Source organism: Syzygium oleosum, unplaced genomic scaffold, assembly GCF_021117445.2.
Source record: "Syzygium oleosum isolate NSW1041296 unplaced genomic scaffold, Sole_v2.1 Sole_v2.37, whole genome shotgun sequence".
Lineage (NCBI taxonomy): Eukaryota > Viridiplantae > Streptophyta > Magnoliopsida > Myrtales > Myrtaceae > Syzygium > Syzygium oleosum.
In genome coordinates, this window is record NW_026607521.1 from 239988 (window position 1) to 263476 (window position 23489).

The 23489-nt window shown below is 39.4% G+C and overlaps 1 protein-coding gene and 1 pseudogene across 2 annotated transcripts; both read left to right on the top strand.

Moving 5' to 3' along the window:
• Positions 1-5419: 5419 nt before the first annotated feature.
• On the top strand, positions 5420-18459 carry LOC115669056 (disease resistance protein RPV1-like; annotated as a pseudogene).
• LOC130135754 (phosphoenolpyruvate carboxylase 1-like) lies at positions 18319-20227 on the top strand. Of its 2 annotated transcripts, XM_056305460.1 has the most exons (4): positions 18319-18460; positions 18641-18760; positions 18898-18961; positions 19612-20227. In XM_056305460.1, the coding sequence occupies exons 1-4, from the start codon at positions 18449-18451 to the stop codon at positions 19836-19838; spliced, it is 423 nt and encodes a 140-aa protein (XP_056161435.1). In that variant the 5' UTR covers positions 18319-18448; the 3' UTR covers positions 19839-20227. The 2 variants fall into 2 exon arrangements, with proteins under 2 accessions (XP_056161435.1, XP_056161434.1); XM_056305459.1 differs by having other exon boundaries at positions 18459-18760.
• The last annotated feature ends 3262 nt before the right edge of the window (positions 20228-23489 follow it).

The window sequence follows — 23489 nt, forward strand, 5'->3', positions numbered from 1 at the left end:
CAAATAGAATCGTATTCCTATACGACTATGACAAGGAACATACGAACTATACAAAAGTTCGAGTTAAAGGAACGGCAATCTAGATATTTGACAGAAAAAGTCAATGAACAACGCATATGAATATACGAACAGAACCGAAGAAAATTCGTCTTAAGATTATAATCGGCTAAGTTCGTACACAAGAAACTGAAACCAAACGTTAGGAAAACTAACCTGAAAGCAGTACAAATAAATAAACAAAATGTTGATCCGAGCCCAACGAAGTAACGTCGTGTCCTTAAGACGAATTTGGCCCCTCAATCAGTACCCGAGGATATTGGACAATCGTCTCCCAGGATAGAACGGATCTCGTTCCTCCGAAGCGGTACGTATTCGGAGGACCCCTTCGAACGCAATTTCGCAGAATAATCGCACGAAATGATGAAGTGAAGAATGTCTAGAGTGCGTCGGGAAAAATGTCTCGCGGGAATATGAATGCTACGAAGTGTCACTCTTTTCCGAACTAAACTGTTCGGTCATATAAAGTGGCGAAAATGAAGAGTTGCGAGTAATGAAGACTCGCTTTTCGTGAACAGTAGCGAAGATTCACTTGAACCGGTTCGGTTCGTGAACAGTCGCGAAGGGCTTCGGTTTTCGTTCGGGCGAACCGAACCTCACGAACAAACATGTTTGTTTGTCCAAAAAATAAATAATTAATTAATTTCTAACAACGTGCCTGTTCGGAAAAAATAAAAAACCGATAGAGAATGGACCCGGAACCGAGCCGGACGGACCGTGGCGGCGGCGGCGCGCGCGGGGGGGAACCGACCTAGCTTGGCGTAGGTCCTCTCCCTTCCACAAAAGTGGGGTACCCCTTGGGGCCCAAACCCATTTGTGAGGCTCAACTATTTGAACCAATCTCCCATCTCTCTTCTATTCAATGTGGGACACTTTCATCCACACACTTTTCATTCAATTTTATGGGATTTGGATGCCAAAATCCCAACAGGAGATTCTCCCAAAAATAAAAAAGCAGGGTGGAGAGACTCAGAAAATAAAAAAGCAACAGAAGTGCATTCACAGAAAGCAAGGGAGGCCAAGAAGGACTGATAATGAAAGTGAAAGCAGAGAAACGCGTATGAGTTGAAGTGAAAGCATAGTTGAGTAACAACTATTTGCCATCACCTCAAAAAAGTCAAGAGATCCATCAATTTGATTGGGCTTGGCGGATCGCTAGTTGATTTTGGTGCTTTAAAGCACTGTGCATTGGATTCCAAACAAAAAGAAAAAAAAGAACACCTTAGCTCAATTAAGGACACGATTAATAAAATTTATGTTCCAAAAATATATTTCTGAGCAGAAAAATACGTTTGATAACGACACAAAATTTTTATTCCCAGAACAGAAATTCATTTGATAACAGCATAAAATTTCTATTTCCCTGACGGCGGCATCAACTTGGCAGGGGCGATGCCAACGGACGGTAGGCGATGATGACGGACGGCAGCGAAGGCTGGCAGCGTCTGACAGCGACGGTCGGTGGGCGGCAACGATGTCGGCAGCAGGGAACTAGGAGAGAAAGGAGAGCGAGTCGTGAGGAGAGAGAGTAGAGAGATGATTTCTAACAAAAATCAAAAAGTAAAAAATTTTAAGTTTTTTATTTCTATTCTAAACCTACTTCTGAAACAGAAATTTGTTCTAGAAATAAAAAAATAAAATTGCGTTATCAAACGGATAATTGATCCAACCTATTTCTGAAACAGAAATTCTATTCCTGAAATTTCTTCACGCGCACCCTGAACTTCAACACCTCATTCCATCAGTTACCACTTCCAGGACTCTTTTTTATGCTCGCTATTTTTCTTTTCCTTTAAATATTAGATACCACATGACCGCTTTAACATATGCATTGAAACAAGTCATCTAATTCAAGTTTCGAACATTCATTTAGGATGACTATGTACCTAATTTAAAGATTCACCCACATAAAGTCTTAAACCTTTTACCAACTTGACTAATTTTCCGAAATTCTTTACCGTGGAGACTACGCTAGTCTATAGAAAATTTCCGAAATTCTTTGCCGTGGAGACTACGCTAGTCTATTGAAAATGTAGGCGACAATGAATGTCGCAATCAACTTTTTTTAGTGGAAAATAAAGTATGCTTTTGTTTTGGTAAAGTATTGCCGGAGGCATGAGGCAGGTTCGTCCATGTATGGCACTTGGCGGATGTCCCTATCGCGAAAATTTGCAGAGTCTATGATATTTAAAGAAGGGGAGGGAGCGGGAGTGTTTGGTGAAGAGGGCGTTGGTGGAAGCAAATAGAGAGCATAGCAAAGAGGGAGAGAGAAGAAAAATATATATATATATATATATATATATATATATATATATATATATATGTGTGTGTGTGTGTGTGTGTGTTCAGATGGAATGAATTTAAAAAACAAATTATGGAAAAATAGCGTCTCCACCACTACTTTACTGTTTGGCCAAAAATAAATAAATAAAACTCCACTATTTGTGACGGAAATTCCATAAGTCAAAGCTCTCTCTTGTGATTTTGGTCCCACATTCAAGGTGGACCATTAGATCGAAGGGAGAGAAAGCGTGGTCCGTCAAATTTGTTTTGCAAAACCGATGTTTGTCATAACTTAGACACAATGAAGGAAAGTTACGGATGCAACAATTGATCGAATTTACAGATTATGAAAAATCACAACGTGTAATGAAAACTATTGAAACGTAGGCGTCAAACATTTACTAAGAGTAAAATAAAATTACGATCAATTCAAATATTTTACTAAAAATACGCAAAAGAAATTTAGTTTTAACCGAATAGGTTACTATTCACAGGCTCTGGAGAACTTACGACCACCAAAGAAAAATTAAACCCTCCAAAAAAGTTATGTAATGAAAAATTACAAATAAATTACTATTAGTGATGACAATTACGAATGCCACAAGAATGTTACAATTCATTAGATAATTTATTAACAGTAGAAGAAGATATTCATTAGGTAGATACTGTTTTTTGTGAAATATTACAAATCATAGGATTCATGGAGTTTACGACAACAAAAGGAAATTACATAATATGAAAAAGAGAGATAGTCATAAAATGATATGTAACCAACATATTACTATTAGTAAGGAAAATTACAAGTAGGGAAAATCACGAACAATTAGACGGACCCGGTCTGTTTTCCCTTCTTGAGTCGAGTTCAGCCTCAGTATTTCAATCAAAGGGGAGAACCAGAACAAAGCAAACAAGGGAATGCATCAGTTCATTTTAGGGCGTTCTTCTATGGTGCTTATTGCACCAAATTCTTGTTTCTTTGTTCGCTTGTAACCCTCTCAAGAAGAGGAAAACGAGTGGAAGTGATACAAATGCAGAAAATAAGGGCACCAACAGATCGTCTACATATTCGTTCATCTATCCAATGCCAACAGGCACGGGGAAAGCGATCCTTGCGATGATGTCTTGAGCTATAGAGGCTTGGGTACTCGCAAGGTCGTAAGGGCTTCACTGATTACCTCACCACGAAATTCTTGAGCTTTAATCTCACTTATTTATCCGTCTCGCAGTAATATCCATCCTTGATAAATTATTTCCGCATTTGCCATGACATCCCGAAATTTCAATTTTCTAACATAATTTATGAGATTAAATGCTCTTCTTCATTCATGGTCATGGACACTCAGTGGGTCACTTCCGATCAAGCACATATACGAACATACGGTCAAAGTGAACATTCAAATATGGTCAATGTGAATAGGAAATACGATCAAAGTGAACATTAAAATATGGTCAAAAGTGAATAGTGATTTTGTTGGAAAGTGTTGACACCTAAAATTAATTAGGTTGTCGACACTTGAAATAAAATCAATAAATAAAACGTCAAAGGATGACGTAACCTGTACTAGATGACTCACGCAAGTGAAACAGCTGGCAAATGCTGGCAGTCATAGACGAAAAATTTGAAATTCAGAGAAAACCAATGAATGAGGACCAAAAATACCAAGGGAATTTTCATCGAGGACGTCGATGAAAACCCTACTTGGACATGTGTTAAGCCAGGAAAAGCCAATTTTCATCGAGGACGTCGACGAGGACCCCTGCTTCAAAAGAACAGGTGTCAAGCCAAGAAGAGCTCGATGAGAGCCCATGCTTTGGAAGAGCTCGACGAAGGCCTTGCTTCGGAAGGATAGGTGTCAAGCCAGAAAGAGCTCGACGAAGGCCCCTGCTTCAGAGGGACAGGTTTCAAATCAGAAAGAGCTCGATGAGAGTCCACGCTTTGGAAGAGCAGATGTCAAGCCGGAAAGGGCTCGATGATAGTTATCATCTCGGAGGACAGGTGTCAGATGGAGAAAAGGCTCGATCATCCCAGAGAACAAATGTCAGATGGAGAAAAGGCTCAATGACGATTATCATCCCGGAGGACAGGTGTCAAATGAAGAAAAGGCTCGATGATGGTTATCATCCCGGAGGACAAGTGTCAGATGGAGAAAAGCTCGATGAAGGTTATCATCCCGGAGGACAGGTGTCACATAGAGAAAAGGCTCGATGACGGTTATCATCCGAGAAAATAAATGGGCTTGATGATGGTTATTATATCAGAAGACAAATGGGCTTGATGACAGTTACTATATCAGAGGACAAATAAGCTCGATAAACAGTTATCATCTTGGAGGATAGGTGCCAGAAATAGAAAAGTTGGATGACGATTATCATCCTAAGAAGAGCAGGTGTCAACATAGAAAGAACTCAAGAACAGTTATCACTTTGGACAAAAGATAAGATTAATAGCAGTTGGCGGACAGATGTCATTAAATGAACGGTGAAGATGAAATCAACGATGGATATCGAACATGATGTCGAAGACGGTTACCCAGTCTACATTATAAATAACACTCGGCTGCCAACAGAAACCCCCCCCCCCAACGCATACAAACCAAAATGCTATCTTTTATCCTTATTTACTAGTTTCGCACTTTCAGTTTCCTTAGTTGCAGATGTTTATGTTCTTAGTTAGTAGCTTTGTAATATCATTTCGATGAACTTTGGATGCCGCTAGTAATTGGACGAGTTCGTCTAGGTGCTTTATAAAATTCAAGTCAAATTTCATCATCATATCAAATTTGTGCTATCAGTCAAGACAATCAGATCCTTTATTCATGCCTGGATTACTTCTGTCTGGAATTAGACCTAGAACTTGGTCTCCTTTCATTAAAAATCGAAAAACGACTTTCGGTGAATTATATTTCGTCGCAGAAGCCATTTCCGGCGAAATAGAAAGGTAGTAACATTAGGTGAAGTGGAGTTTGAAATGATGTGAAAAGACGTTAGAGTCGAAAAGGAAAAGACGAAAAGATAGAAAGAAAGAAAGGAGAAAAAGAAAGGAGAGAGGGGGGGAGAGAGAGTGTGTCAGCGAGAGGATAAGATAAACAAGGAGGGAGAGGCCTCGCGCAGGAGGAGAAAAGAAAGAGAGAGAGAGAGAGAGAGACAGAGCACACCGAAGTAAGGGAGAGTTTGTTGAGCAGAGTGACGCTTCAAGGAAAATCACAAATTCGACGGCCATAGAGTCAAAATCAGCCGAAACCCCCAACTAGAGAGTGCCAGTAGACTCAAAGAGCTTTCCATCCGTAGATAATTCACTCCGCACAGAGATCAGTAGGTCGGTCAAAAGGGGTCCGAAAACACCGTTTTTCGGAATGCCCACCGGTGAAAGGATCAGATGACACCCTCTAGGAAAGAGCCAAATTCGGTAAGCTACACTTAGAATCGGTGTACTAGCCATATACCGTTGGAAAATAGACTTGATCATCGTGGAACCTAGGTCATAGCTTTTCGTGTTGGTATGAGTTAGGTCAAGATCTGACGATGTTTGTCATGAGGAAAAAAATCAAGTTCCATGTCCACCCAAAGCTTTCCATGTCACGCCCCGAACCCCATCGAGCTCGAGACATCCCTCTTCGGTCGAGTTAGTGCGACGTCCTAGGAAATGTCGCCGACCCAAACGAAACCCATAAGAGTTTAATCGCGGCGGAAACAACAAATACCCAGACAATGATTTACCAGGGGTACTAGGGAGAATAAATTGCCAAACCACCAAATCTTATACTATACCTCAAATTAAGTACAATGTCCAATTACAACATAAACTTATGCCACAACCGCCAATTTACAAACCACAAAGCAAAATATGCACATTGAACTACTAAACTGCAAACCACCGATATCACAAAAAGATTAGTAGCCTGGATAAGCACTACATCAAAAATGGGGCACTTCCAAAGTCTTCCTCAGCTCCAAACTAATCCCTATGCCCTTTAGATGGCGTCCACTCTGACTCACTCTCTTCGGAATCCTCATCCGAATCCTCATCAGGCACATGCTTATCCGACGACTCCGATTCGGCCTCAATCTCGATCGGGTTATCCTACAACATCATGATCAGAGTGCATAACAGCCCCAAAACGCTGCGACGGCGGTGGAAGGTTCATGGCTCGGGCGGGTGCTCTGAAATGGTTTGGTTGAAACAACCATGAGACACTTCTCAATAAGTTCACAACCTAAACCTTACATAGGCTACCACGTATTCCAGACAAGTCCAGACACCGAATCAAGCAATACACAAACAACGTCCACACAATCGTACTTACCGAATTCTCAATACACGCAACCTGCACGTTAGTTTTACAATAGCACTATTCCACTCACATGCATGTTCTAATGACATTTCATGCATTTGTTCCCGTTTCATCACATCTTTTTCCACAACTCTCGCCAGTGACCCGCGTTACAGTACACGCCTCAGGTCCACTGCGACCAACTCATCACAACACTCCAGGGCCCGCGTTACAGTACACGCCTCAGGTTGGCAGTCTTCCGGTAATACCGGGCATCGTCCCGCGTGGTCGTACGGCCTCAGGACGGAAATATTCCCACGATCGCACATGCCACACCACACACAATTTCTTGTTCATTCACACACTTAACACTCGCTTGCCAAACAAGTTGGCCAATCACACGTGGCCCGTGCACGCATCAATTCACACACAATTCCATGCTCAATAAGCATCCAATATGGCCATTTGACAATTAATTTAATTTGGCCCGAGCGTGCACATAACAAAGCACATTTCAATCCATCAAATCACGGTTCAATAAACACACAAGGCCACTCATGGGCCCACAAACACAGCCACGTTCATAGGCATAAATTCGACATTTCCAAGCATATTAAACACCACAATCCAGCCATACTACCACACACCAAACCGACACCATTTGTCCTTAAATCGAGCCCTAAGCTCGCCAATTCCATCCCACAACGTCCGACACTCTATTCAGTCTCACTCCAGCCTCGAAACATCCTCATTTCATCCTCAAATCAACTCATATAACACACATTCAAGCATAAATTCCAGTCCTCTTGGCAGCAACTATTCAACCTCGACACCCCCACCATTCCGCTCATAAAAATGAATATCCAAAGAATCAGGGTAAATTTGGGCAGTTTACACAGTGACCGAAATCCCATCAAAATAAATAGTAAACGAACTCCAAAAATTCTAAATTTTGGATATATCATAAAAAACATCTTGATAAACATTTCTTATGGAGAACACGAAATCCGGTTTAATCTGCAACCATGCCTTTTTGTCCCTCGAAATCAGACCAAAATCAGTTCGCTCTAACAGACTGTTCTGTCCTCAAAATACATTTATTTCAACACCCAAATCACCTTAAAAATCTTTGAAATTTTTATATGTTATAGAAAAGAAAGTTATCAACAACTTTTGTGAAGGAAGTTTCTTGAAAATAGCTCTGGAAAATTTTATAAAAATTCGACAAGACAAGAAGGTCGGGATGAACAGTGTTCCGGGCAGTTTTAATACGGTCTGAAAATGGTTTTCGTGCGACCCAAATGGCCTCCAAAAATTCCAAATTTAAAATATGTTATACGTCAAGATGTTGGGAGCAACTTTCATGAAGAAAACTTCCTAAAATTCGGCTCACAAAATTCTCCACAAAAATAGCAAACCGGACGGATACAGTAGTCACGAATCCGAGAATCACACCAAACCTCAAGGATTCAAACCCGAATTGATTTCTACCGAATTTCAACCACCGAAACTCATTCCCAGACGTCTAATCCAACACGCAACAGCCACTAACAGCCATGATTAGCCACCAACAACCACGATCAACACCCTAATCAACCCCTAAACTACCCTAAACCGCGTCTAAACGAGTCCGACCATACCCGATGTCCTAGGCAAGGGTTAGATTGCGACTTACCAAACTCTAGACTAACGCGGCTAGAGTGGAAAGCGGCGGCGATCGGCGGGGACGGCGGCGAACGGCGGCACGGCTCCGCGGCGACGGTGCGGTGGCTCGGCGGGCGTGACCGGCGGCGGCGGTGATCGCCCAAGGGGAGAGAGAGAGTTCACGGTGGGAGGGGGGCTGCCGTGAGGGAGAGAGAGGAAATGAGGAGAGAGAGAGAGGTTTGGGCCTTTAATATTCAAACCAAATAATTTAGGGCCAAAATGACGATCTCGCCCTTCTCTCACAAATTCAATCGACGGTCCAGATTCGATCTTATCCTGAAATCAACGGCCCGGATCGAATCTTTTCCAAAATATCCAAGGGCAATTTTGGGATTTCTCAAAAAGTCCAAGGGTAAAATTGTCATTTTCCAAAGCCAGGGCAAAATGCCCTTCCCTCTTAAAACTTGCCCTTAACAAATTCCTAGGGGTAAAACGGTCACTTTCCTCATCTCTCGCCGAAATTGAATTTTCCTGAAGGATTCGGGCAAATCCGAGACTGAACATGCTAATAACAACGTCGTCCAAATGTCCTGTCGTGACTTCCTAAATTTTCAATGCCCAAATTGGTTTCTAATTTAATAACTGAATTTTAAATAACGTAACTTGAGCGTGTCTCGGGCTAACGGGCGGCTTTTGGGGAAATTCGCATATTCGACCCGTGACTGATACTAAATCAAGTCACGTGCAAGTTCGTTCGGATCGTGACGACCTCGGTTGTCAATGTAAACGCGAGGATCGATCGCTAGTTCCGACGGCGCGATCATTCGGTATAGGTTCTGGATCGTTCGTCAACTCACCTCGTGGTCAAACGGAATCACCCGTGATCCACTCGTATGACAATGACGAACCGGCCCATAACTATCCTAAGATCGGCCTACATTGGCTCAAAATGTCACCTCAACGATTCTATGGTCGAAAGTCAGTTCACGACCGAATTTCTTTAGTCGCACGAATTTAAATCCCTAATTAGCCTTTCCCTAACGGTTAGTATCCCAGGAATGGCCAGTTCCGAGCGAGACCTAGCTACAAGTACGTTCATAAAACCACTCATTTCATAAATCCCAAAATGGCAAATTTCAGGATGTCACATTCCATCCAGGTAAGTGAAAACTCCGGGCACGAAGTTAGATCGATCATTTTGGTAATCTTGAATTCGGTTGGTTGATGCCTACTTATTTTGTTTAAATTTTGATGTTGAATTTATATGAACTTCAAGCGTAACTTGCTGAGTTAATTGTTGGCTTGAATTGAAGAGTTTAATATATATGCTTCGGGTGTGTTTAAATAATTAGCAAAATAGTTGGTTGCATCTTGGATGGAGAAAAATGGATAAATTGAACTAAACCAAAAGGTGGCAAAAAGTGCAGGCATTTAGAGGGTGAGGTCCATTGGGCAATAACTACATGACACTACATTAGTTTGGCTAATGAAAATGGGATAAGACAGAAGGGGCTGCGAAAACGAGGTGGTGGACATAGTTAGGGTTGTTTATATATTAGGCTAAAAAATATAAGAGTTAGGTCGGAGATTATGGTAAGGCATCGTGTGTGCTTATTATCATAGGAAGATGCGTCCATGGAGTTTCCTACATAATTTCAATATCTTGGGTGTGAATCGAAAGAATCCATCTTTAAATATCGTAGACGTATGTTAAGTTATGTAGTTGTTCAAATGTGTTTTAGAGAAGTCGATTAATTACACTTCAATCTGTTTCCGTATGTGTGTAAATATTTAAATGGGTTTCAAAAATGACTTGGGCTTTTTGGGGGCCTCTTCAGGGCCACCTAATCTTCCACACTGAAACGACTGTCAGCTTACATAACTAAAGACCGTGTCGTCATTGCCTAGGCGGAGAAATTAAGAAACACGTAATTCGGACCAAGCCAACAAGCTTGACGTTGATTGGAGGGTGAGGTCCGAAAGAAGCTGACTCCACCTGTTTGTGAGCAGAATCCGTGGCTGTAAGGACACGAGGTATGCTGAACATTATCAAGCACTTGATTTTTTACACACGATTAGCTGACCGAGGATCGTACGAGCTTCGCTCGCTTGATAAGTTAAGGACTACAAGCATTTGCAGAAAAGCATTCTAAGAGCATCTTTCTTTGTCCATCAATCCCTTTAAGCCGCAGAAAAAGCTGTCTTTCATTTCAACTTGACGTACGTCAAAATTATGTAGTTGTTCAAATGTGTTTTAACGAAGTCGATTAATTACACTTCAATCTGTTTAAATATGTATTTAAATATTTAAACATGTTTCAAATATGTGTTTCGGAACAAGTACTTGATGTGGACATTTTGGGGAGAAATTAACGTACTCGTTATTCGGAGTGGACCAAGCCAACAAGCATTTCCAGAAAAGCATCCTAAAAGCACGTTTCGTTTCAACTTCCTACTTCAGATCCTCATGGACAGAGGGCAGAGTTTGAGAGAGATAAAGAGAGAAGAGGAAGAGAGCACCGAGGGAGCATCCACTTCTTCATTCATCTCTCCGGAAGCCGCAGTTGTAGGTAATGGTCAATACGACGTGTTCTTGAGCTTTAGAGGCTCGGATACCCGCAAGGGATTCACCGATTACCTCTATCACAGTTTGGTCAAGGCAGGGACTATACCATTTTGTGTGTTCAGGGACGATATCAGCATCCCAATTGGTGAGGAATTTGGTTCACAGATTTTCGATGCCATCGCACGGTCTAAGATTTCGATCCCTGTCATCTCCGAAAATTATGCTTCGAGCAAATGGTGCCTCCGCGAGCTCATTCGTATCATGGACCGCAAGAAGAGCACGTCGCACATAGTGTTGCCCATTTTTTACAAAGTTGCCCCATCGGAGGTGCGGCATCTAACAGGAAATTTTGGAAATGCCTTCCGTTCGAGTAAGGAGCGTTTTGACGAGAAGGATATCCGGGAAGGGCAATGTGCACTTAACGAAGTCAGCTACTTACATGGATGGGAATCTGAGAAAATTGCCAACGGGTACTTTACTGAACTTTTCTGTTTTGATAAGTAAGTTTTCTTCTTCATGCAGAACAGATGAGATGCAGATGAATTACTTTCACTGCAAGCCCAGAAAAGATCCCCGAAATGTCCCAATAGACAACCATAATGCCTCGAAGACAACAAACTCCAGTACTCCCCAAGACGTCCTCGAAAACTAAACCAACGACAACTAAAACCAAAGCATTCCATAGCGCCCAAATATTTTACATTTGCCTCCGGTACAAAGCAAAAAAACAAAGAAACGACAATGCCTCCAGCCAATAGTACCAATCACGAAACAGTAGGCCTACAAAGGACTCCAATGCTCAGTCTTCCGAAGCTTGGTCACCACCAGATAAATTTGACCTCCTATAGCCAGCAAGGGTTAGCTCAGTTGATAAGGATCGAATACTTCGCATAGACTATGTCTAGGTTCATAATCTCTTATTGTTTTTGTTGTTTGACAGGCATGAGGGAGAATTAATAGAACGCGTGGTCAAAACTGTTGTAAGCAAGTTACAGGAAGATTTCCAGTTAGATGTGCCTAAGCAACTAGTTGGACTTGATGGTCATTTGAAGGAAATTATGGATTGGATAGACAGTCCTTCCATCTATGCTCGAATGATTGGAATTTATGGCATGGGCGGGATAGGCAAGACAACTCTTGCCAAGTGCATCTACAATCAACTCTCGGATAAATTTGTGCATGTCAGCTTCCTTCCAGATGTTCGAGAAACTACAAAGCGCCACGGTATTACGCATCTACAGAGTCAACTTGTATCGGATATACTAAAGGGGAAAAATGAAGTGTCTAGAGTTGATGATGGAATTAATATAATCAAATCTAGATTCCAAGGAAAAAAGGTTCTCATTTCTTCTCGATGATATAGATGACAAAAATCAACTAGATGCTTTGGCTGGGGAACGTAATTGGTTTATGGCAGGAAGTATGCTCGTTGTTACGACTAGAAATAAAGCTATTCTTGATCAATCTGAATTCGAAGTAGACTACAAGTATGAATTGGGTGAATTGGATGGTGAGAATGCTTTGCTTTTGTTTAACAGACATGCATTTCGTATGGATCATTCTCCGTGGGACTTTAGGGATATATCTCATTATATCATATCCACCATGGGTGGACTTCCCTTGGCACTTAAGGTTGTAGGTTCATACTTGTATAAACAAACAAACCGAAAAGTATGGGAAGATGTGCTGAAGCAATTACAAAGCCAACCACATAGAGATGTCCAAAAGATGTTGCGAATAAGTTATGATGTATTAGAAGATGGACATAAGCAGATTTTTCTCGATATTGCTTGTTCTTTAATTGGCAAAGAGAGCAAATTCGCTATGTACATGTGGGAGGACCATGGGTTTTATCCAAGTCAAGGAATTGAAGAGTTGAAGTTGAGGTGCTTAATTAAAATTGGAGATCATGGTGAGTTTGAAATGCATGATCAACTGAGAGATCTTGGAATAAGCATTTTTTGCCAAGGGCACCTGCTTGGGAAACGTAGCAGACCATGGGACAGAGACTATGAGGGAGTCTCAAGAGTTCTAAATGATCAGGTGACATATGTCACACATTTCTTTTTTCTCTCCCTCTTATTTTAATATATTTAATCTGATCTATTCTAATATTCCATCTAGGATGAGCAGATGCTCTTACTTTCTAGGGAAAAAAAATCTATGTAAACATCCTTTTATGTCCATCGTAGATTAATTGTAACAGTTAAATGGATTATAAGTATCTCAAGAATGAAAAGTTATATCATTTGATTCGATTTCATTGATATAAATTACATATGTAGAAATTTAATCTACAGTTAATTTAAGATCCTTTAACTACAATTTTACACTATAAATCTCATTTACTAGAAGCATGTAATTGTCATATCTAGTTGAAAATATTGATAATCTAAAGGACTACAATAATGAATCAAGATGAAGTATAAACATCATAGATCAAATAAATGAAGATTTCTTGGTTAAAAAAAGAGATAGTATGTACCAATTACAATAACAGATAATTCATTCAAAACAATAAGATTGGAAAAGTTTCACACTTGTCACATGTGCTTGCTTTTTGGTATGGCCGAATGTATTTGTGGTGCTCCTGTAATTTAGGAATCCAATGTTTGATATATTTTTTTCTCCATTTTGATTTTGAAGATATCCATCCCTCTGCTAGTTATTTCTATCTCTTTTCATTCTTTTCTCTACTTAATAGATAAGATAGCAAAAATCCCCTTAAAGATATTTTTAGGAAAATCTACTATTTTTTAAGGTTTTTGTCATGTTAACCTTGCTCATTTCTTATAACAAACATTTCTATCCGCAATAAGTTGTTTTATATTATTTATATTTTTTGGGGGCAATGCCCTTTTGTGCTAGAAACCGCTAGACTAACTTGACTATTCAAAAAAGAAAGATTGACTATTTAGAGAAAATTTCATGCCTTTGTATTTATTATATATGATTTTCAGCATGAAGCCAATTTTTTCAACTATGTTTATCTTTTACTAAAATTATCAATGTTCATGTCACTTTATTATTATAGTATTGTCCATTTGGGATGCCTCACAGGCTCATGACCGATCAATGGTGAGGAATTAACCCTAGCAATTAACCAAGAGATGTTGGGCAAAGGAAACAGCTTTATATTATTGATATAATTTGAAATAGTTCGTTCCTACAATTCAATATCACACTGTTTTGTTGATCCAATAACTTCTTATTGATAGCAAAAAGAGCACCCCATACAGGTGTTTGAAAAATGAAAAAAAAAAGTCAAATCTCTTTTGAACAGACAGAAATGTTGAAAGATGATAATTAGTGTAGGAAAAAAAATTAAATGATTTTAACTTTGGAAAATGAAATACTTGTGGGACTAATTCCAATTGTATTGAATATATAAAATATGATTTTGTCTATTTTGTTATATCCTATTTCTTTTTGTTTATTTTGGTCAAGTGTATGCAAATTGCCTGGAAGCTTTTGACGAAGATTTTTTTTAATGTAATTTACAGTTTAGATTGATGTACAAGTGAAAATTATGAAAGATGGTGTGGGATGATTACAACAATTTAGTGACTTTTCCTAAGATTAAACTTAATAGAAATTATGTCCATTGCAGTTTTTCACCGGTGAATATTTAAAGTAGAGATGAGTCAAACTGTAAAAGTGAATTAAACTAACCAAAAAAAACAAATCTAACCAATTGATCTTTTGGGGGAAAGTATAGGTTTTATTAATAAAGTCAATCAAAGCCATATCGGATGTTTTTTTTCAAACCATCTTCAACATATTAAATGATCCGTTTTAGCAGGAAAGTTAAAACAATTTGTTTTGAAACAGTGCCATTCTCATGCACACGGACATATGTATCTTCACTTCCTTTTTTAGGAGGTAAATAAAAACAAGTGATATTTCTCCGGAAACCTTCTTCGTTCTTTTTTTGGGGTCGAACTCCAGAAACTTTCATATGGCAGGCTTTGCTAAAAGATATTGCCCAGCATCAACAACCTACATATAGTTCCATCCATCCATTAGAAAAACCCTAATCTAACCATATCACTGCGTTTAGTTATCTTGAAATCAACTTTTTATATTAAAAATTCTAAAACTTGTCACGAAAATGCAATTGAGTCCTAAAACTATCAAAAAGTGTAATCAAGTTCTAAAACTTATCACGAAAGTGCAACCAAATCTTAAAACTTTCAAAAAGTGCAATTAAGTCCTAAAACATGTCACAAAAGTGCAATCGAGTCCTAAAATTTTCATAAAATGCAATCAAAGGAAGTACTTGTTTGGATTAATTTAACAAGTTTTAGAATTCAATTGCACTTTTTAAAAGTTTTAGGACTCAATTGTACTTTGTGACAAGTTTTAGGACTAAAATGCCATTTTTGAAAGTTTTAGGACTCAATTACACTTTCGTAATAAGTTTTAGGACATCTAACGCATTTATGCCAAAAAAAAAGATCCCCGTCGAAATCTAGAGAGTATATCGCTAACCAATGTCACCACATCACTTAATAAACATACTTTACCCAAAAAAAGAAAAAGAAGAAGGATTCAGTCTGGCATTTTGTCTCTTCAAATTCCTTTGCCATATCCAGCCGAACACAGATAAACACAATCGAAAATCTTGCAGAGCTTCTTCTTGTTCAAAGACTTGATGCGGAAAGCTTCAGGCGGTGACATCAACGAACTCCTTTCTGAAGTAGGATGGCTTCAGTGCAGTGTCTTTGGAATTGATTCGTCTCTTTGGCCGACCAATTTGCATCTACCAGAATTAGCGGTGCTGGATTTAACAAACACCTGGGTCACAGAGGATTGGGAAGGATGGAGTTCAATCATGATGGTTTTATCCTCTTGCGATTTTTGGATTTGTTTGTGTTTAGTTGATCAACTTCTTCTTTTGACAGCTTCTCCTTATTTTGTATAGGCGGCGGAAAAGCGGCTACAAGTTCTCGATCTTGGAGTTTGCATATATTTAAGATGTATGCCTGATCTCTCGGCTTTCACGCAGTTGAAGATTCTCATCTTGAGCAATTGTTGGCAAATGGGGTTTCTCCACCCTTCTATTGGCCAACTCAAAAGCCTCGTTACCTTGGACTTGAGTAACTGTTATGGTTTCAATGAGCTACCAGAGGAAGTGGGTGAATTAAAAGATTTAGAAGAACTTCTATTAGATTATGTTGGTGCTATTACAAATATTCCTACGTCTATTGGCTCTCTGAGGAAGCTGGAGACACTGAGCGCCTGCTTTTGTGAGTCATTGAGAGAAATCCCTAGCTCAATTGCAGATTTACAGAATTTGCAACGTCTGGACTTGAGTGGTTCTGCGATTGAAAAGCTTCCTAGTGCTATTGGAAGGTTGACAAATCTGCGGACCCTACTTCTAAAATCATGCAATAGTCTGAAAGGGGCAATTCCAAGTGAAATCGGTGACTTATCTTCGCTCGAGATTCTCGATATGGCTTTTGCACCGATACCTGACCTACCAAAAAGCATCCGAAATCTTTCTTCTCTCCAACGCCTTAGCCTATTGGGCTGTGACAATCTCTGGTCGCTGCCAGAGCTTCCTTCGGGCTTAACACATCTATGGGTCTCTTGTCAGAGTCCCAAGTTGCCACAGCTTTCTAGCCTAATCCACCTAGAAGAACTTCATCTTCAAGCGTGCAATCTACTTCAATACATCCCCGAGCTTTCACAATTAATTCGTCTGAAATGCTTGCGCGTTCAGCATTGCAATTACCTAGTTGAAATTGAGGGCCATGATTATTTGGAGTTCTTGGAGGGCATATTTATAGATGACTGCAATTCCATCAAAAGGCTTCTCTGTCCAGAATCACGGTGTTTGAAGCAATTAGTGGCTGTCAGGTGCAGCAATCTAGTCGAAATTCAAGGTCTTGACGGTGCAAAGTTCTTAGAAAAATTGGATTTTACAGGATGCAAATCAATGGAGGCTTTGCCAGATTTGACGGGATGTGAGAAGTTACGATCTCTAGTAGTTAAAGACTGCAAGAAACTTGCTCAGCTTCGGGGACTTGAAAAGTTGGATTTAGTTGATTTGGATATTTCTGGTTGCGACTCAATGGAAACGCCACCGAAATAATCTAGAAAGAATACGCATCCTTGGAAATTATGTAGAGATCCGTCTCGATATCTCTATTGAAATATTATACTGCGGTGATAATCATGTGATGAATCTTATACCCATATTACAATAGTGAGACGAGTCATGATTCCTTAACAGAGGTAGATAAGCAGTAAACTATCGTCTTTCTTCTGAGATTCATGACTTACTGTTCATCACTATCTTTTTTTGATGAGAAAGTTTTCCTTGACAGGGTTCTGTACTTTCCTAAATTGCTAGTCGCACGTAATTGAAGGAGTGGTGGATTTGGTCGTAGAAGTTTACATGATGCTTCAGCCAATATCAAAATGTCAGTAGAAGGCATTGGTCATCTAGTAAGATTCTTCATCCTTTACCGGCCAGCGTGAGCGAATAGAGTGATACTTTTCTTGAAGCTATTTTTTTTTTAAGAATGATTTGCTCCACATCGGCTATCTACTTGATTAATTTTGGAAACTTCGGATTTGCCTCCGTACGATTGCTGTTGATTACGTTATAGAAATGTTTTTCATTTATCCTTCCATTGGCAGCTTTTGTAGACTGCAAACAGATTAGCGGCTTGTGAGGCAAGAATGAAAATATCAACATAGGCAAACAAGAATTACCTAGTGATTAATGGTTTCCCTCTCAGTAAACCCAGAATTTGAAATTTGCATCTAGAGGCCAATGATTTTCTGCCACTCAATATTGTAAACTACGCCCAGAATTTCCCTATCTCCAAAATTCATATTTTCCTTGAAAAAATCCTTGGCCATTTTGAGTTCCTTTGTGATTTCTTTGGTGTGTCAAATTGACTAATGGCAGATGTCCTGTTTGGGACAAACGCCTTCCAATTTTCCGTGATGAACGAAAACCCTGTCAAGTTTCTTATTGTTCCCTTGATGTTCCTCTTGAACCTCCTAAGAAGAGCATCAATTCCCAGTAAGTATGATGAACTGAGCTAAAATAAAAATTCAAGGTTCAAGTGTTTCTGGTTGGTGATAAAAATAAATGTTAAAGTTGTTTTGGCTAGTCTCTCATATATGATTGTAGACCACCTTAACATTACCAATAGTCAAACTGATGTTTTGAAAGATTGTCGAGCAAGGTAAACTGGTGCTGCTTCTATGATAGGTTTGGTTGGTCCATGTACTGATCAAGACTTACTTTGGGACTTCAATTCAATGAGCTGTATCGATGACCTTTTGCATAATTGGGACAATTATTTGCTTGTCTGTGAAAGAATTTGCTAATTAGTTTGCATCCCGTTTGATCCTATTGTTGTCATGGAATTGTTTTATCACATGACTGATTTGGGTGTGGCTAACTTGGCTGAGTTACTTCAAATTCCATACTTGAGACCAGTCAAAATGAAGAAAAGGGATTTGCAGAGGAAACATCGGCAACAGCTGAGGACCATCTTGCGTGCCAAACTTGAAGAGGCTCTGGGGCCACCTGGAGTGTCCTGAGGAAGTTTTGATGCTTGTGAAGATTCTAACATTTGATCTGGTCTCAACAGCACATAACTAAATGATTGTAAATGTAAATTGAATCTGCTTTCTGTATGCTCATTTATGTCGCTGCTGATTTTTTTGTATGTTACCCTGATGCAAAGTTGTTTGATGTAGTTGCGTTCTAATGATATCTCTCCTGAACTCGACGAGGCTCTGCAAAGGGAGGTATGCACTAGAGTGTCCTGAGGCAGTTTTGATGCTTGTGAAGAAGAGGAATTTTGCAGAGGGAGTATCAGCAACAGCTAAGGCCAACTTGAAGAGGCTCGTGGGCCAACTAGAGTGTTCTGAGGAAGTTTTGATACTTGTGAAGATCGAAACACTTGTTCTGGTGTCAACAGTACATACCTGAATGATTGTGAATGTTGGTTTTTCAATTGAATCTTTTTTTCATATGCTCAGGAGGTTCTACCTATCTGTTAATCAAATACATACTTGCTGATTTTTTTGTGTGTTACCCTGATGCAGAGTAGTTTGATGAGGTCGCGTTCTAATGATATCACTCCCGAACTCAATGAGGCTCTGCAAAGGGAGCTATGCATTGCCAGTCATACCATAAATATGAAAGACTTATTTGAGTGCTTATACTATATGAGCTCTGGAATTTCGCCTCAAAATCAGTATACAAGGATGCATGATGACAATCTCCTCCATTTTTTGTAAGTTTATTAGTGCGATAATATCCTTTGAATGTTGTCATATAGGTTTCTGATTAAATAAGCTCAGTTCTCATGTATGGCGCATTGAATTTGTGAAGTTGAAACTCACCTCCTAGCAAACTATACCATGTTGCTGAATTTTGCTAATCGGATATTGCGAAATAACCCGGTAACAAGCACATCTTTATGTTATGTAGTTTAGGCACTTCAACTTTTCAGCATAATCTTATTAACATCAGTTCTGTTCCTAAACACAAACAAGGGAAGTGTGCTAATTGCTTAGTTCTCCCAAGTCTGTTGTTTTCTTTTTCATCGGTCAGCGAATGAAGTCTCCGTTGATTGTGGTCTGACTGCGATCTAATCAGAGACACCTAGAATGTGTGGCAAGATATGTCCTAGAATTTGTTGTTGGTGCAAATGATGTTTATTCATTTGTACCTTACCTTTCATGGGGTTGATTGTGACGCTACGATATCAGATATCTTCATTTATTGCTAATTAGTCAATCCTATCCTTCTTGTTTAGATTCAAGCTGCATTTCATTCAAATTCGGAGAAAGTTCCCCAACGCTGCACGAAGGAGATGCGGGCAGGAATGAGCCGTCATCATGAGACATTACGGAAAGGCGTCACAAAGTTTCTCGTTATTGGCGTTCATCGTGTGCTCCCGTGTTTGTTAAGACTCTCCATAGGATACTTGATAGAAAGCGACCTCTTCTCACATGGTGTAGTAGTCCTTTGTGAGCTTTGACATCGTGACATTTATTAGCAAAGCCGAATCTCAAAGTGCTTGCAGGAAGACCGCGTGTGCAGGTGGCTCCGTATGTGAATTCAAGCATAAAATCGAAGTTGTCAACAAGATCACCGTTCAGATGTCCACTTCAAGCAAGAATTTTGTTATTGGGAGAGACACCTTTTTCATGGAAAAAGCGAATGCCGTGGAATCAACAAATAATCTATCAATCGCAGCCAAGAGTTTCAGTGAAAAGGTTTCCAAGAAGACGGTCGTTTCTAAATTGGAAGAATTTTGAACACCAAATAGAAGTGTTCAGTAGTTTCTCTGGTCTGGTTACATCAGAAAATGCATATATTGGCATTTTGCAGTCACTTCAATCGTATAATCTCAAACTGATTCACCCACGCATGAATCTATGAAGTAGAATAGACACAGCCATACATTTTCATACCTGAAAATAAATTTTCTGTGGCGTTGGCTACGGTAGAAGACTGATAAAAATGTTACGAAATTTTTTGGAAGGGAGAAAATGGCCCCTCCGAAAGGTTATACTCATTCGGTTTCAATCCAATACTAAGATTACAATGGTGGAATTTTAATTGTTAAAAGCTACTCATAGTCTGATTCGCTGCTTGTGGGAAAAGTGCCAAAAGAGTCATAAACATTTTGCATTGGTGCCAATTTATTCCTAAACCTTTTTTTGGTGCCAATTCAGTCCTAAACAATTTGCATTTGTGCCAATTTAGTCCTAAACCTTTTTTTTGTTCCAATTCAGTCCTAAACCTTTTGCATTTGTACCAATTCAGTCTTAAACCTTTTGTCTTTGTGCCAATGCAATCCTTTCGGTCAATTTTGGCCGGATTTTGCTAACGTGGACGCCGGCCGGCCGACGGCCGGTCACCCGCGCTGACGTGGACAACTTTAATAATACTTTAATATTGTTTTGAATTTTTTTTATTTTCTTTTTTTTCCCCTCCTCTCCCTCCTCCCTCCAGCCGGTCGCCGGTCCAGCGAGTTGATCCACAAGTCCGAGCAAGTATTTGCCGTTCCAAGCAGGGTGGAGATTCTCCCAAAAATAAAAAAGCAGGGTGGAGCGACTCAGAAAATAAAAAAGCAACAGAAGTGCATTCACAGAAAGCAAGGGAGGCCAAGAAGGACTGATAATGAAAGTGAAAGCAGAGAAACGCGTTTGAGTTGAAGTGAAAGCATAGTTGAGTAACAACTATTTGCCATCACCTCAAAAAAGTCAAGAGATCCATCAATTTGATTGGGCCTGGCGGATCGCTAGTTGATTTTGGTGCTTTAAAGCACTGTGCATTGGATTCCAAACAAAAAGAAAAAAAAGAACACCTTAGCTCAATTATGGACACGATTAATAAAATTTCTGTTCCAAAAACATATTTCTGAGCAGAAAAATACTTTTGATAACGACACAAAATTTTTATTCCCAGAACAGAAATTCGTTTGATAACAGCATAAAATTTCTATTTCCCTTACGGCGGCATCAACTTGGCAGGGGCGATGCCAGCGGACGGTAGGCGATGACGACGGATGGCAGTGAAGGCTGGTAGAGGCTGACAGCGGCGGTCGGTGGGCGGCAACGGTGTCGGCAGCAGGGAACTGGGAGAGAAAGGAGAGCGAGTCGTGAGGAGAGAGAGCAGAGAGATGATTTCTAACAAAAATCAAAAAGTAAAAAATTTAAGTTTTTATTTCTATTCTAAACCTACTTCTGAAACAGAAATTTGTTCTAGAAATAAAAAAATGAAATTGCGTTATCAAAAGGATAATTGATCCAACCTATTTCCGAAACAGAAATTTTATTTTTGAAATTTCTTCACGCGCACCCTGAACTTCAACACCTCATTCCATCAGTTACCACTTACCACTTTCAGGACTCTTTTTTATGCTTGCTATTTTTCTTTTCCTTTAAATATTAGATACCACATGACCGCTTTAACATATGCATTGAAACAAGTCATCTAATTCAAGTTTCGAACATTCATTTAGGATGACTATGTACCTAATTTAAAGATTCACCCACATAAAGTCTTAAACCTTTTACCAACTTGACTAATTTTCCGAAATTCTTTACCGTGGAGACTACGCTAGTCTATTGAAAATTTCCAAAATTCTTTGCCGTGGAGACTACGCTAGTCTATAGAAAATTTCCGAAATTCTTTGCCGTGGAGACTACACTAGTCTATTGAAAATGTAGGCGACAATGAATGTCGCAATCAACTTTTTTTAGTGGAAAATAAAGTATGCTTTTGTTTTGGTAAAGTATTGCCGGAGGCATGAGGCAGGTTCGTCCATGTATGGCACTTGGCGGATGTCCCTATCGCGAAAATTTGCAGAGTCTATGATATTTAAAGAAGGCGAGGGAGCGGGAGTGTTTGGTGAAGAGGGCGTTGGTGGAAGCAAATAGAGAGCATAGCAAAGAGGGAGAGAGAAGAATATATATATATATATATATATATATATATATATATATATATATATATATATATGTGTGTGTGTGTGTGTGTGTTCAGATGGAATGAATTTAAAAAACAAATTATGGAAAAATAGCGTCTCCACCACTACTTTACTGTTTGGCCAAAAATAAATAAATAAAACTCCACTATTTGTGACGGAAATTCCATAAGTCAAAGCTCTCTCTTGTGATTTTGGTCCCACATTCAAGGTGGACCATTAGATCGAAGGGAGAGAAAGCGTGGTCCGTCAAATTTGTTTTGCAAAACCGATGTTTGTCATAACTTAGACACAATGAAGGAAAGTTACGGATGCAACAATTGATCGAATTTACAGATTATGAAAAATCACAACGTGTAATGAAAACTATTGAAACGTAGGCGTCAAACCTTTACTAAGAGTAAAATAAAATTACGATCAATTCAAATATTTTACTAAAAATACGCAAAAGAAATTTACTTTTAACCGAATAGGTTACTATTCACAGGCTCCGGAGAACTTACGACCACCAAAGAAAAATTAAACCCTCCAAAAAAGTTATGTAATGAAAAATTACAAATAAATTACTATTAGTGATGACAATTACGAATGCCACAAGAATGTTACAATTCATTAGATAATTTATTAACAGTAGAAGAAGATATTCATTAGGTAGATACTGTTTTTTGTGAAATATTACAAACAATAGGATTCATGGAGTTTACGACAACAAAAGGAAATTACATACCCACCCATGGGTAGCGCAGTTGGTTAGGACGTACTTGGGATTGTGTGGTTAGGCGCACTGGTCCCAGGTTCGATTTCCCAGCTGAGCACTTGTGATTTAAGTGGGGGGCCATGGCGGTGGGTTGCTGTGCTAGTCTCCCCCGAGGAATAGTCGAGGTGCGCGCAAGCTGGCCCGGACACCTCGGTTACCAAAAAAAAAAAAAAAAAGGAAATTACATAATATGAAAAAGAGAGATAGTCATAAAATGATATGTAACCAACATATTACTATTAGCGAGGAAAATTACAAATAGGGAAAATCACGAACAATTAGACAGACCCGGTCTGTTTTCCCTTCTTGAGTCGAGTTCAGCCTGAGTATTTCAATCAAAGGGAAGAGCCAGAGCAAAGCAAACAAGGGAATGCATCAGTTCATTTTATGGCGTTCTTCTGTGGTGCTTATTGCACCAAATTCTTGTTTCTTTGTTC